Genomic DNA, 13,460 nt, shown 5'->3' on the forward strand with positions numbered 1-13,460 from the left:
GTGTTTACAGAGAGAGAATTGAGTTATTATTTATGGTTAGCTCTCATATGTCCAAACTCCCCTCTTCGAGAAGAGAAGTGCCAATTTATACACTCAATGTAATGAATGTTTGCAAGTTGCCTTGACAATGAAAGATTCTCCCATCATTTCTTGAAGGAGATAGGGTTGGTAAAAATTTTTGAGGAGATATAAGCTTGATAATTAGTTAGAAAATATTTATTAGACTGACATAAAAATGACTTTTGAGACATAACAAAATGTAATAGAGTTTTGACAATTTTCAAAAAACTCGAATATATTTCATAATAAACAGTCCCACAAAGGTACATAAAGAAAAGAATTGAAGACTTTTGTCGTGATGCTTAAGCCTATAAATAATGAGGAATAAAAGATCGGTGGTCACATCCCGTGATTGGTATAAAAATATTAATTTTGACTCTAATAAATAGGGTCAGTCCAGAGATATCATAATTCCACGTGGCAGTTATCAGATAGTTTCAACCCAAAAAACAACATCATATAATTATGGTCCGAAGAATAGTAACACTGACATTTATATTCTGTCATCCACATCCACCGCCTTTTCATAATCATATTCGACCTAACCCTTAATTCCTTCTGAGTTCTTTATCTATAAAAAACTCTTATTCTTCCAATTTTTAATATTTCTTATAGTAGTCCTCTACTCATTTTGCTTCATATCAACTTATCTTCTTTTTTTTTTTTTTTTAAAGTAAAATATATAAAATAATTATCTAGTAAGGACCATTCTAATATAATATGCTTAATGACAATTGAAATTTTATTTATAAAATAGTATTTCAGTCTAATAAATAAATTTAAAGAATTCATATATAATTTTATAATTATATCATAACGAGCATGACTAAATGTATTGGTAAATAATATCTGGTTTATTCTTCTAAACCCAATCTTTTATAAACCAACTTAAAATTTAAATCTAAATTATGAATTTAAAAATAGGGTTAATTTCATTGGACATTTAGAGATAAATAATAAAGTTTGTTATTGATTTATTGGGTTTGAACTACCTTTAGATAGCTTTATCTTAGAATATTAAACTTGAAGTGTTATGCCGGAAAAATAAGAGCTGACGTGGAAGGAGTCGCGTCAGGAGTGACCTGCCCCTGTCAGGACAATGTGCGCACGTCAGACCTGCGAATAAACATGGAGCTTACACGCGTCCATCTCTCTGCAGCAAGTCATGCAAAGTCAGCTTGGAAAAAAAGGGAAAAGGGACGTGAAGATGGATGACGTGCTGACAATCACACCAACCCTAGATTTAATGATGATTACACGCTTCCATTCGATATAAAATGTAGAAAACCTCACCATTAAGGGGGTTGGTTCATTCATTACCAAAAAACAACCTCTCTCACTTGTAAAAAAGAGAAGAGTAGCTCACTTTTCATAACTTTGTACGTCAGTACGCTTTAGCGACCTGACCAACACCAACATCAATACAAAATCAGTGGACGTAGGATTTGCACCTTAGCATCCGAACCACTTAAAAAGCCCTTTTCATTTATTTCTGTGAAAGGCATCCATTGTCACGAGCAATAAAATCATAAAAACAGTGTCACCCACGTGACAATTGGTGTGGTGCGCAAATCGAGCATCAACAGTTTGGCGCTAGAAGGAGGGCCGATTTAGCGTCTATCCTTCATCAGGAAAACCTGGACCTACTGGTCTGACAGCTACAATGGCCCGCCAATCTGAACCGCGAGCAGGGGAATCAACATGCAGAAGGAGTCCCCCCAGCCCAGAGGGGCACCCCTTCCAACGCACCTCCAGTTTCGCAAAATGCTGTTGGGAATCCCAACGGCTCCGCAACGGACCCTGTCATTCGAAGCTACCTGGAGAGGTTCGACAATACTCCCAGACGGTCAACCAGAGGTGGGACCGTCTGGACCAAGGCATGTCGTCCGCGACAGCCGGTGCGGTGCAACCGCCAAAAACACCTGCAAGCCGCGCGAAAGCACGGCAAAGGGAAATAGCACGTGCCGCGAGCACTGCAGCGCGAAAGCGCAAGGGTAAGCAAGTGGCAAAAAACAAGCCTCCGAGCTCCGAGGGGAGCACAGTACAGAAGGCGCCGAGCAGGATATCGGCAAAATTAAGACTCGGCGAAAAAGGGAATCCCGAGCTGTCCAACGCACGTCGCAACCAAACCCGAGCGGAGAATGCTGGGCGATGATTCGACACACCAGCAGGACGATCCCCGTCGTTCTCATGCGGGTGGCCACCACACCTTGCGGGGGTTCATACCACCGCGAGGGTCGTGAAAGTGCCCCGCGTTATCCACCACCTTCGCGGTCTCTAGTCAGCGTGGTCGAGCGCGGCTGGAAATGCGAGCGAGGTGAGGGAGGAATCCGACTCCGAACTGTCCTGAACCGCAAAACGAGAGGGCGGGCTGCCATGGGTGAAAACGACCCCATTTGACTCCTTTACCGCAGATTGAGGAGCTCCAGCGAGCTCTGGATAGGCTAAAGGAGCAGCAAAACGAGAGGCGCAGGTCGCTCTACATCCCCGTTTTCTCCTGAATATTGGCTGCTCTGCTTCCCCAGGGTTCAGAATGCCAGATATGCGACCGTTCGATGGAAACTACGATCCGCAGGATCATTTATATGAGTTCAACGACCTGATGGAGCCCACAGGTTTCGGACCTTGCGAAGTGTCGCTCTTGGCCGTGACATGACCTCTCATGCCAAGCGTTGGTTTAGGTCGCTCTCGGCGGGATTATCGGTTCGTGGGCTCAGATGAGCACAGCGGTTCCTCCGGCATTTCCAAGCCAACCGAAAATTTTCAATGCCTTTGAGTACCTCAGCAATATAAGGCAGGAGAGAGACGAATCCCTGCAGTCTTATATTGGTCGTTTCCACAGGGAGCTCAACAAAGTGGCTCACGCACCAGAAGAGTCCATTCGAACTCTCATAATAGCTGGAGTTGCCGCAAACCGACCTGTGGAAAGAACTGCAGGCTGAGGACAACATTTCCCTCACCAGGTTCCATAGCCTGGCAGGAAAAGCATCTCCGGATAGAGAATTCATTGGCAGCACTCCGTCGTCGCGACCACGGCACATCCAGCAGCAGCTCGGTCGGAAGATAACAGGCGAGCTGATCGCAAAGGAGATACTGCCGTCACAGCGAAAGGGAAAAAACCCCGCTATGAGCAGAAAAAGTCATATGCCCCTATTCCTCGTCGCGATCGCGACGCGACCCAATATACTCCGCTGAATGTGTCCGTATCGCAATCCTCGACAAATCCGAGGAGGCCAGCTTGCTCGGCGAGCCCGAGCCCATGGAAAACACCTGCTACGGCCAGGAACAGCAAAAAGATTGCCGTTACGGGATAATGGGCACCTCACTGATGAGTGCCGAGCTCTAAGCAGGCTATCGAAGAGCTCATCAAGAAGGGGCACTTCAGGAGTACATTGATGACTCCCCGAAAGAAAATCAAGGGGAACGAAAGAAAAAACGCCGTGATCGCAGAGCGGCTACGGCAGTGTTAACACATCTTCGGGGGCCCGCACCTCGCAGGAAACACGCGAGGAGCGGGAGCGATATGCTCGCGAAGCTCGCCACGACCCGATTGGGTAATGAACACTTCGCAGCGACCTCAAAAAGCTAGAAAGAGGAACCGATCACCTTCTGTGAGAAAGAGGCAGCTCGCTTGCACACCCTCACGAAGATGCCCTGGTAATCACCCCTCGATAGGGTTGTCATAATGTCTGCAGAATGCTTGTGGACAACGGAAGCGCTGTGAACATTCTGTTCAAATCCGCTTTCGATAGATGAACCTGGTCGAGGCCGACCTGAAGCCAGCCTCGATGCCTCTGTATGGTTTTACAGGGGATCACCTGATCCCCAAGGAACGATCCAGTCCCAATCACGGCGGCGATTACGACGAAGTGATAGGGTACAGAATTCTTGGTCGTGGACTGCCCATCAGCCTTTAATGGGATCTTAGGGCGACCTTACTGAGAAACTTCAGGGCAGTCACTTCCATTATTCACCTAAAAATGAGTTCCCCACTCAACGGGGATAGGGGAGGTAAGCGGAGATCGCAGAGCGCTCTCGCGAATGCTATGTAAAATCGGTCCAGATGGCCGACAAGGGAAGGGCGTTACGCGATGTGCACCACGCCACGCTATGGCGATCAGCCGGACCGAGCCACAGCTGGTCCGGCAGAGGATAACATAGATCCGCGAGTTCAGGAAATCCCTCGAGCGGTCCGGTGGAGGATTGTCCGAGGTGTCGGTTGATCCAAAGGAACCGAGCGAACGCTAAGATCGGAAGCTGTCTCAGCCCGCAGCTCGCCTTGAGCTAATAAGCTTCTTGAAGGAGAACATTGATGTGTTCGCCTGGTCGCAGCAGACATGTCGGGATGACCCGAACGTTATTGTACCCAATGAACATCAACAGTGAAGCTAAGCCAGTTCGCCAGAAGAGAAGGGCAAGGAGCCGGAGCGGTACGCCGCGTTAAAACGGAAGTGGAGAACCTCTCCGCAATGGGTCTATTCGCGAGGCTCTCTATCCGACCTGGGTGCTAACCCGGTTCTGGTCAAAAAGCCAAACGGCAAGTGGCGAACCTGTGTAGACTTCAGCGACCTGAATAAGGCTTGCCCAAAAGACAGCTTCCTCCCAAGAATCGACCAGCTCGTTGACGCACTTCGGGGCACGAGCTGTTAAGCTTCATGGATGCATATTCGGGATACAACCAAATCCCGATGTATAAGCCAGATGAGGAGCATACTACCTTCATCACGGACCGGGGGCTGTATTGCTACAAAGTCATGCCCTTCGGCCTCAGAATGCAGGTGCGACTAATAGAGGTTGGTCAAACGAATGTTCTCCGACCAGATCGGAAGGACAAGGAGGTATCTACGTGGACACATGCTGGTCAAATCCCAGGCCGCCACGGACCATATTGTCGATCTTGGTGAGATGTTGAAATACCTCGACTCTACAGAATGAAGTGAACCCTCTTAAATGCTCGTTCGGAGTATCATCAGGAAAGTCTAGGGTGATATGGTAAATCAGCAGAGGCATAGAGGTGAACCCTGAAAAGATCCAAGCCCTACTCGATATGAAAAGTCTGACCAGCAAAAAGCAGGTCATGAGTCTGAACGGGCGAAATAGCGGCACTTAGCGCTCATATCGAGGCTAACAGACCGTGTTTACCATTCTTCAAGTACTGAAAGCCAATAAGAAATTCGAGTGGACTTCCGAATGCGAGCAGGCTTTTCAGAGTATAAAAGAGCATCTTGGGAAGCCCACCACTCCTCTCTAAGCCAATTCCACAAGAGATACTGCTGTCTACCTGTCGTGTCTCAGTTCGCGGTCAGCGCAGCTTTGATACGAGAAGAGGAAAAAGTTCAGTGGTCGGTATACTATGCATAGTCAAGGGACTACGGATGCCGAGATGCGGTACCCGGAATGGCAGCACCTAGCTGGCCGCTGGTCGCGTCCAGAAAGCTGCGACTTACTTCCTGCCACACGATTAACGTAATGACGAGCTACCCTCTAGGCAGGTCCTCCAAAACCAGAGGCCTCGGGTAAGCTGCTCAAATGGGCCATGGAATTGAGCCAGTTCGACTTAAGGTACACGCCTAGGTCGACCATCAAAGGGCAAGCTGTTGCAGACTTTATCTCGGAATTCTCCTATCTCCCGAGCGAGCAGCAGTCTAGAGAGGTTGGGCAAGAAACTATCCAGAACCTGTCAACGTGGAACCTCTACGTCGACGGGTCATTGAACAGAAAAAGAGCTGGTGCCAGTCTTCTCCTAGTGAGTCCCGAGGGGATCCGAATCCATGGGATTCTCCGATTGGGTTTAAAGCGACCAACAATGAGTCCGAATACGAGGCTCTGTCGCCGGGTTGCGACTCGCCACAAGAAATGGGTGCAACGCGATCAGTATATAGCGACTCCATGCTGGTCGTCAACCAGATCCTAGGGGAGTACCAAGCTAAGGAAGGAACATGATCCGTACCTGAAAGAAGCTAAAGCCTCTTGGGATCGTTCAAGCACTTGAGATCGCTCAGATCCCCAGGGAGAGAGCAACTCAATAGCGGACGCCTTGGCAAAGATTGCCTCATCACTAGATTCGGAGGTCCTGATAACATTCCTGTTTGTTTTGTCAATGCTCCGACTGTCAGCCGGCCGAGCAGGCCGTGAACGAGGTTCAGACGGATTCTGGATGAACCCCATTGTACAGTACCTCAAAGACGGGACCTTACCCAACGATAAGTCGAGGCAGGAGGGTCCTGCGAACAAGGTCGCTCGCTTTACGCTCATCGGGGACCAATGTACAGGAGGGATTCAGTGCCCGCTCCTCCGATGTGTGACCAGTGAAGAGGCAGAGTATACATCATGAGGGAAAAAATATGAGGGATCTGCGGTAACACACAGCAGCTCGGTCTCTGGCGAACAAGATTGTTCGCCAGGGATAATACTGGCCCCGAATCCAAGAAGATGCGAACAACTTCGTCAAGAAATGTGGACAAGTGCCAAACGGTTCGCGAACATTCGCGAGCCCCTTCTCACGAGCTAATCACTATGTCTAGCCCCTGGCCTTTTTCCATGTGGGGAATCGACCATGGCCCCATGCGGTTGGAAAGGGGGGGGGTCAAGTATGCCGTGGTCGCGGTAGACTACTTCACGAAATGGGTCGAAGCCGAGCCGCTAGCCGCGATCACGACCAGAAAGCTAAAGGACTTGTTTTCAAGAATATAGTGTGCCGCTACGGAATTCCTCACACCCTCATCTCAGATAATGGAAAGCAGTTCGACAATGAGGAGTTCAGGCAGTTCTGCGACGAACGGGCATCCTAAAAAATTTTTCCTCAGTCGCCAGACCCCAGGCGATAGGCCAAGTCGAAGCAGTCAACAAGACCATCAAGCACACCTGAAAGCCAAGCTCGGGGCAGCCAAAGGAAATTGGGCTGACGACCTCCCGAAGTCTTGTGGGCATAAAGGACACTCCAAGGACTTCCACCTCGGAAACTCCATTTTCGCTAGCTTATGGTGGTTGAAGCAATGATCCTGTAGAGGTCGGAACCGGGTCTCTTAGGGACTTGTACAATGAGAACGAAAACGAGGACTAATGAGAGCAAGTTTGGATCTGGTCGAAGAAGCACGCAACAAAGGCCTCGCTAAGGATAGCGGCCTACCAACAGCGAGCAAAGAGGTTCTTCGACTCAAAGGTCAAACGAAGAGACTTCCAGGTCGGAGACCTTGTACTAAAGGAAGTTCTCTCGGGACCAGAGAACGAGTGCGGGGGTATTAGGACCTAACTGGGAAGGTCCATACCGGGTCGACAAAATAATTAGACCGGGGACTACCATCTCAAAGGTTGAACGGTTCCAAAGTAGCCCGAGCATGGAATGCCGAGCACCTCCGGCCGTACTATCAGTAATCCTGAAACAAATCATATTTTGTAAATTTCCTTTTTAAGTGTTACCGTGTTCGCTTTTAAAACAGTTCGTATGTGTTCTGTTCGCTTTGTAGACAATTATGTAAATCGCAAACTGTAAATGTACACAAATAATGAAAGAGCGAACTGGAAGAATAGATAACTTCATTTACAAGGAAAATTCAAAAAACCCGATTACAACAAAGACAGTACACTAAGCCTAAGTTGGTCGGGAGGGCCCTTCGGGCCAGAGCCACCGCCTGGGGGTCCCGAGCGGCCGCGGCAGCCTGGTCGTCTCTTCGGCCATAATCCGCAAGGTCGCCTGCCAACCCTCCGGGAGGGCGGACATGTCCAAGTCCGGGTTCCTTGCTCGCAGGGTGTTAGATACACCCAATCGCCCAGTCCGCGGCCTTCTCTTCCAGCTCCTAGACTGATTCTGCATTCATCAGTCAGAGAGAGGACCTTCGTTGACTCTCCTGGAGCTCGGCCTCAAGAGCTAGCCTTTTCTGCTCGGAACACCGCCTATCCTCTTCGCTCGCTGAGCCCGTGCAAAGGTCGCCTGAAGCTCCTGGTCCTTCTCTCCGACCTCTCTAGAAAGCCTGGCGGTCGTCCTTGAAGTTCTCTGACTTCCTGACAAGCCGATCGAGCTCTGCCTCTGGAAGTCTACTGTTCGTAGCAGCAGTCCTTTGGTTCAGGTACCTATTCGCCGCTTCGAACGCTTGGGTCCTTTCCGCTTCAACGGACTCCAAGTTTGCTTCAGTTTCGCGAGCCTCCGCCTCAGGTCGCTCGTTCCTTTGCGGCCCCCAGCCGGTCTTCTCCATGGACATCCTCATCGCAAGCAACCCTGCGAGCAGTATACGAGTTAGAAATAAAATCAAAATAGGAATTCAAGGTAAGCTGGTTTACCTTACTAGATGCTGCTGAAACGAGGTGGCCATCAGGTCGTCACCCGCGTCTGCAAATTCATTATACGACCCCGATAGTCGCTCTCGAGCACATATACAATAGGCTGCAAGTATCGGGCAGACTCCCGAACGAGTCCAGAACAGGGGCGTCCTCGCCTTGTCGCCAGTCACCGCCCCGCTCGAGGGTTCCTTCCCGGCTCCGGATCTTGGCGCGTCCTGAGGGGCTCCTCCTCGGATTCGGTCTCACGATTCTTTCGACCTGGACCTGTTTCCTTTTCTGGACCTTTGGGCCGGAGCCTTCCGCCCGGGGCGAGCAGGAGGTGCTGGAGCGACCTGTTTGTTCTGGTCGCTTCTTGTGCAGGGCGAGGCTGCGAAGGCGAGAAGTTCGCAGCGGTTGTGCGGGAATGGCGCGAGCAGCCTCGGCCTCCCTTTCCCTTTCCCTTTCCCTCCTTGATCGAGAGGGAAAACAAATGGCGCTCGGCGGGACTGCCCGGACTCCTTTGGGGGCATGGTCTCTGCATTTAAACTTTGTCAGTATGAGAATTATACACACGACCCAAAAAGCTACCAGCAAACCACCGTCCAAGGGTTCTAATGATGCCTTATCGTGTGAAAAAAACGTACTTCGCAGGTTCGCGGTCGTCACAAGCTTCCTCGCGTCCGCTGTTCTCGTTCAGTACTCGAAGGAAAGAGCCTGCTCGGGTCGGCGGAGTAAATCTTGGCGGTCGTTCTATTAACTGCATAAGAAAACAGGTCGTTAGCTAACGATCGTGCGAGCAATTAACAAATCCACACAAAAGAAAACCTACTTGGATCCTGGAAGTGGCGGTGAACGTTTAAAGAAAAAGAAAAACCTTGTCTCGTAGGCCTCCGCATTGTTGGGAAGCTGTGTATCCCCGCAGCAATGTTAGGTCGCCGAGACACGTAGGAAGACTCTTTGTCCCACTCTTCTTCAGGTAGTAGGCGACAACGAGCTCCAGCGGCGACGGCTCGCCCAAAACCGTTCTCGCAGCACGCAATGTACATCGCCACGGCGATGACATACGCGTTTGGCGTCAGCTGCATGGTGCGATCCGAAATGATCCGGACCGACCTAATGAAAGGATGGAAGGGAATCCCCCTCCACCCTTGAAGATCTCCTCAGAGATCGCGGCAAAGCGCGTGGTGGGCGTCGTGACGGCCTAGTGTGGTCGAGGAACACCTCGTACGGATATCGAACTGTCGCTTTATTCTGGCATATTCCTCGGAGGTAAGGACCGAATAGACGTCGAGAGCTGCGTCCTCGGAGCTCCCGCGAGGACGAGCTGGTCCTCCCTCGGTCCTGATGTTGACGGTTCCATTCAGTCTGCAACATCGACAAGACATGGTCATTTGGGCTCATGTTTGTCCCGTGCGGCAGCAAGGGACAAAATACTTAAAACCTAGAGGTGATTCGAGCGCCACCACGGCTCGAAACCAATAACGGCGTCGAAACTCCGGTGAAACAACCGGAAGACCCAACCGTGGTTCGACCAAACCATACCAAAAAAAAAAAAGGAGAGAACCTTACTCTTGTGTATATGGAGTAGGGCAGAGACTCGTTCCGGTTGCCTGAAAAGCATCGATCGGGAGGAGAAATGGTTCTTGGTTTGCCAAAGTGTCACCCAAAGCGAAAGAAATTTCGGTGACTTCATCTGAAAAATACCAAGTTTTTAAGGATAGCGAAACGACGGTTACCACCCTCGGAGTCGAAACAGCAGTTCCCTCACCCTCCGCATTAAATGCGCCCCCACGGCGCATTAAATGACGTTAAAAGGGGCGCCATTTCAAACCCACGTCGCATTAATGCAGTAATTAGGGCTGTCAGTTTCAAAGCGGTTAAACGGTCAATACTGTCAAAACGGCGTCGGGTCATCACACGCGCATTTAATGTGTCTGACACGGGTAACGCAGAGGCGCACTGACGCGCAGGGACAGATTCATTGAACTACTAAGGAGCGCCAACCAGTCCAGGTCGCTGAGATAAAGATTGTCAGGTCGTTTGGGCAAGGGATCGCGCGAGGTCGCGCGAGACCGTGTTCGCACGAGTCTTTAGGCGAGCCGTCCATCCAGGTCGGAGCGACCAAAGTCTCCGTGTGACTTAGTTTCAAGGCTCGTTCTCGAACCTTAAAAACTAGGGGGCTTCTGTTATGCACGGGAAAATAAAGAGCTGACGTGGAAGGAGGGCGTCAGGAGTAACCTGCCCCTGTCAGGACAATGTGCGCACAGTCAGACCTGCGAATAAACATGGAGCTTACCAGCGTCCATCTCTCTGCAGCAAGTCATGCAAAGTCAGCTTGGAAAAAAGGAAAACGGGACGTGAAGATGGATGACGTGCTGACAATCACACCAACCCATAGATTTAATGATGATTACACGCTTCCATTTTACTAAAATGTAGAAAAACCTCACCATTAAGGGGGTTGGTTCACTTCATTACCAAAAAACAAAACTCTCACTTGTAAAAAAAGAGAAGAGTAGCTCACTTTTCATAACTTTTTGTAGTCAGTACGCTTAGCGACCTGACCAACACCAAAATCAATACAAAATCAGTGGACGTAGGATTGCTACCTTAGCATCCGAACCACTAAAAAGCCCCTTTTCATTTATTTCTGTGAAAGGCATCCATTGTCACGAGCATAAAATTCATAAAACAGTGTCACACACGTGACAATTGGTTGGTGCGCAATCGAGCATCAACATAAAGTATTTATTAATTTTAAAAAATTATATTAAATACGTACCAATCAGATTGAATATCTGATCATCCAAAAATTAATAAATCCTGAAAGTATTATATATGTCTGTTTAAGTAGAATTACTATGGTAAATAAAGAATTAAAAGGACATAAAGAATGCATGCCCAAACAAAAGGTTCCAGCTGTGATGGTGTGCAAAGCTGGCAACAGCTTTAGGCAGCTCCTCGAGTTAATAATCACGCGTGGCCTTGCCCACCCATCCCATTCCATACTCTCTCTCTCTCTCTCTCTCTCTATATATATATATGACCTCCCTTGTCATCAAAATTCATAACAAGCTAAAGCTATCATAGTCCAAATAAAACTTAAATGAAAATGGGTTTTGGTTTCAATGGCTTTTCTTTGGTTGTGGTAGTGAGTTGCTTGATGGTGGTTGCCTCTCCAGCTGCTGGTAACTTCCATCAAGACTTCGATATAACATGGGGTGGCAATAGAGCCAAGGTCTTTAATGGAGGACAACTTCTTTCTTTGTCTTTAGACAAAGTTTCAGGGTCTGGATTTCAGTCAAAGAAAGAGTATCTATTTGGAAGGATTGATATGCAGCTCAAACTTGTCGCTGGAAACTCTGCTGGCACTGTTACTGCCTATTATGTATGTATTTTTTTCTGCTCCCCTTTAATTTTTTTTTTTTTTTTAAATTATCCTCCTCCTCCTCATTATTATATTAAAATACAATGATCAATGCTTAATTAGAAATAGCAATAGTTCCAAAAATATTAATACACACAAGAAAGTTGATGGATTTTTAGTGGTAGCGACTGTGTGCTCACATGCAACGGAGAGAAACTTTGGTGTAAAGATTTATATCCATTTAGCCAATCATGAGGCGTCTCATATATTTGCACATGCATTATTCAACGCCTCTGATTGGACGCACCGAAAGTGTTTTTATTTTTTTCTTCCAAGCTATGAGTCTATGTTTATATTTTTGTTTTTTCCTAATAAAAAACAAAACTAATCTTAGTGTACAAATTATTCCTTCTAAACTAATGTGACAATTCTTCATGTTTATCATATAATTTCTTTAATTATTTTATTTTTAAGTTAAAATTACACAATCATCTTAAAATATGTTAATTTATATGAAAAAGTTTTATCCAAAACAAAATTTTTGGAGGTAAATAATATGTTTAATAAATATGGTCATGGACAGACACATATTAATGAGTGGAGGCTTCCGTCCCATTCAAAAATCTTTAATTTGGTTTTTTTAATAGACATTATTCCTTATAAATTTGAGTCCACTTTTATATTGAAGTTATGCCCTTTAAATTTAACTTGTCGTGTGTCCCTGAATATGGTGCAGTTGTCTTCTCAAGGGCCAAGCCATGATGAGATCGACTTTGAGTTCCTGGGAAACGTTAGTGGTGATCCTTACATTCTTCACACCAATGTGTTCACTCAAGGAAAGGAAACAGAGAGCAACAATTTTATCTCTGGTTTGACCCCACCAGAAATTTCCACACTTACTCCATCATCTGGAAACGCCAACACATCATGTAAGTCCCTTAATTAAAGGGTTTAGTTTATTTTCGTTTTAAAAGGGTTTAATTTGTATCAATTAAATGTTTCAGTTTCTTGGTGGATAACATTCCCATAAGGGTATTCAAAAATGGTGAAGCAATTGGTGTACCATTCCCTAAGAACCAGCCAATGAGGATTTACTCAAGTCTTTGGAATGCTGACGATTGGGCTACAAGAGGTGGACTTGTGAAAACTGATTGGTCAAAGGCTCCTTTTACTGCATATTACCGCAATTTCAATGCCGTTGCTTGTACTTCTTGTGCTTCAAAATCATCAACCTCATTGTCTGATGCTGCATGGCAGTCCAATAACAATGAGCTTGACGCCACAAGCAGAAGAAGATTGAGATGGGTTCAGAAATATTTCATGATTTACAATTACTGCACTGATTTAAAACGCTTCCCTCAAGGTGTCCCTTCTGAGTGCAAACAACATTCAAGGTTCTGATTTCTCAAGATAACGCTGTTTGTTTGTAAAATAGTTGATGGGTGTTGATTCTTTACAGCTTCCTCTTTATTCAAGATTCACTCTGCTTGGTACTTTTTGGGGGTTATAATTAAATAAATCACATTGTTTTCTTTCTTGTTTCTTTGTTTGTGTTACGATGGTTGTAAATTCTATAGCTGATAATAAAATTTTCTTCCTCTCTTATGATGGAGGTCACCCTTTTCACATTTCTAAAATCAATTGGGAATTTTGATGTCTTTTAAAGTATAATTTAGAGTTAATGGTATTAATCTTCTTCGAGTATGATAAAATAACAAAAATATTAATTATATTTGGGTGGTTGAGTAGTTCGATGAGGACTCTTGGGTGTATTATT

The 13,460-nt window shown here is 46.9% G+C and overlaps 1 protein-coding gene across 1 annotated transcript; it reads left to right on the plus strand.

The window, feature by feature from the left end:
- The first annotated feature begins 11,365 nt into the window (after positions 1–11,365).
- On the plus strand, positions 11,366–13,253 carry LOC116123414 (xyloglucan endotransglucosylase/hydrolase 2-like). Its single transcript, XM_031409184.1, is given in 4 exon segments — positions 11,366–11,704; positions 12,420–12,519; positions 12,522–12,612; positions 12,688–13,253. Coding segments are annotated over 4 exon segments (870 nt in total). The 5' UTR covers positions 11,366–11,422; the 3' UTR covers positions 13,085–13,253.
- The last annotated feature ends 207 nt before the right edge of the window (positions 13,254–13,460 follow it).

The sequence above is a fragment of the Pistacia vera genome, unplaced genomic scaffold (genome assembly GCF_008641045.1).
Source record: "Pistacia vera cultivar Batoury unplaced genomic scaffold, PisVer_v2 Contig142, whole genome shotgun sequence".
Lineage (NCBI taxonomy): Eukaryota > Viridiplantae > Streptophyta > Magnoliopsida > Sapindales > Anacardiaceae > Pistacia > Pistacia vera.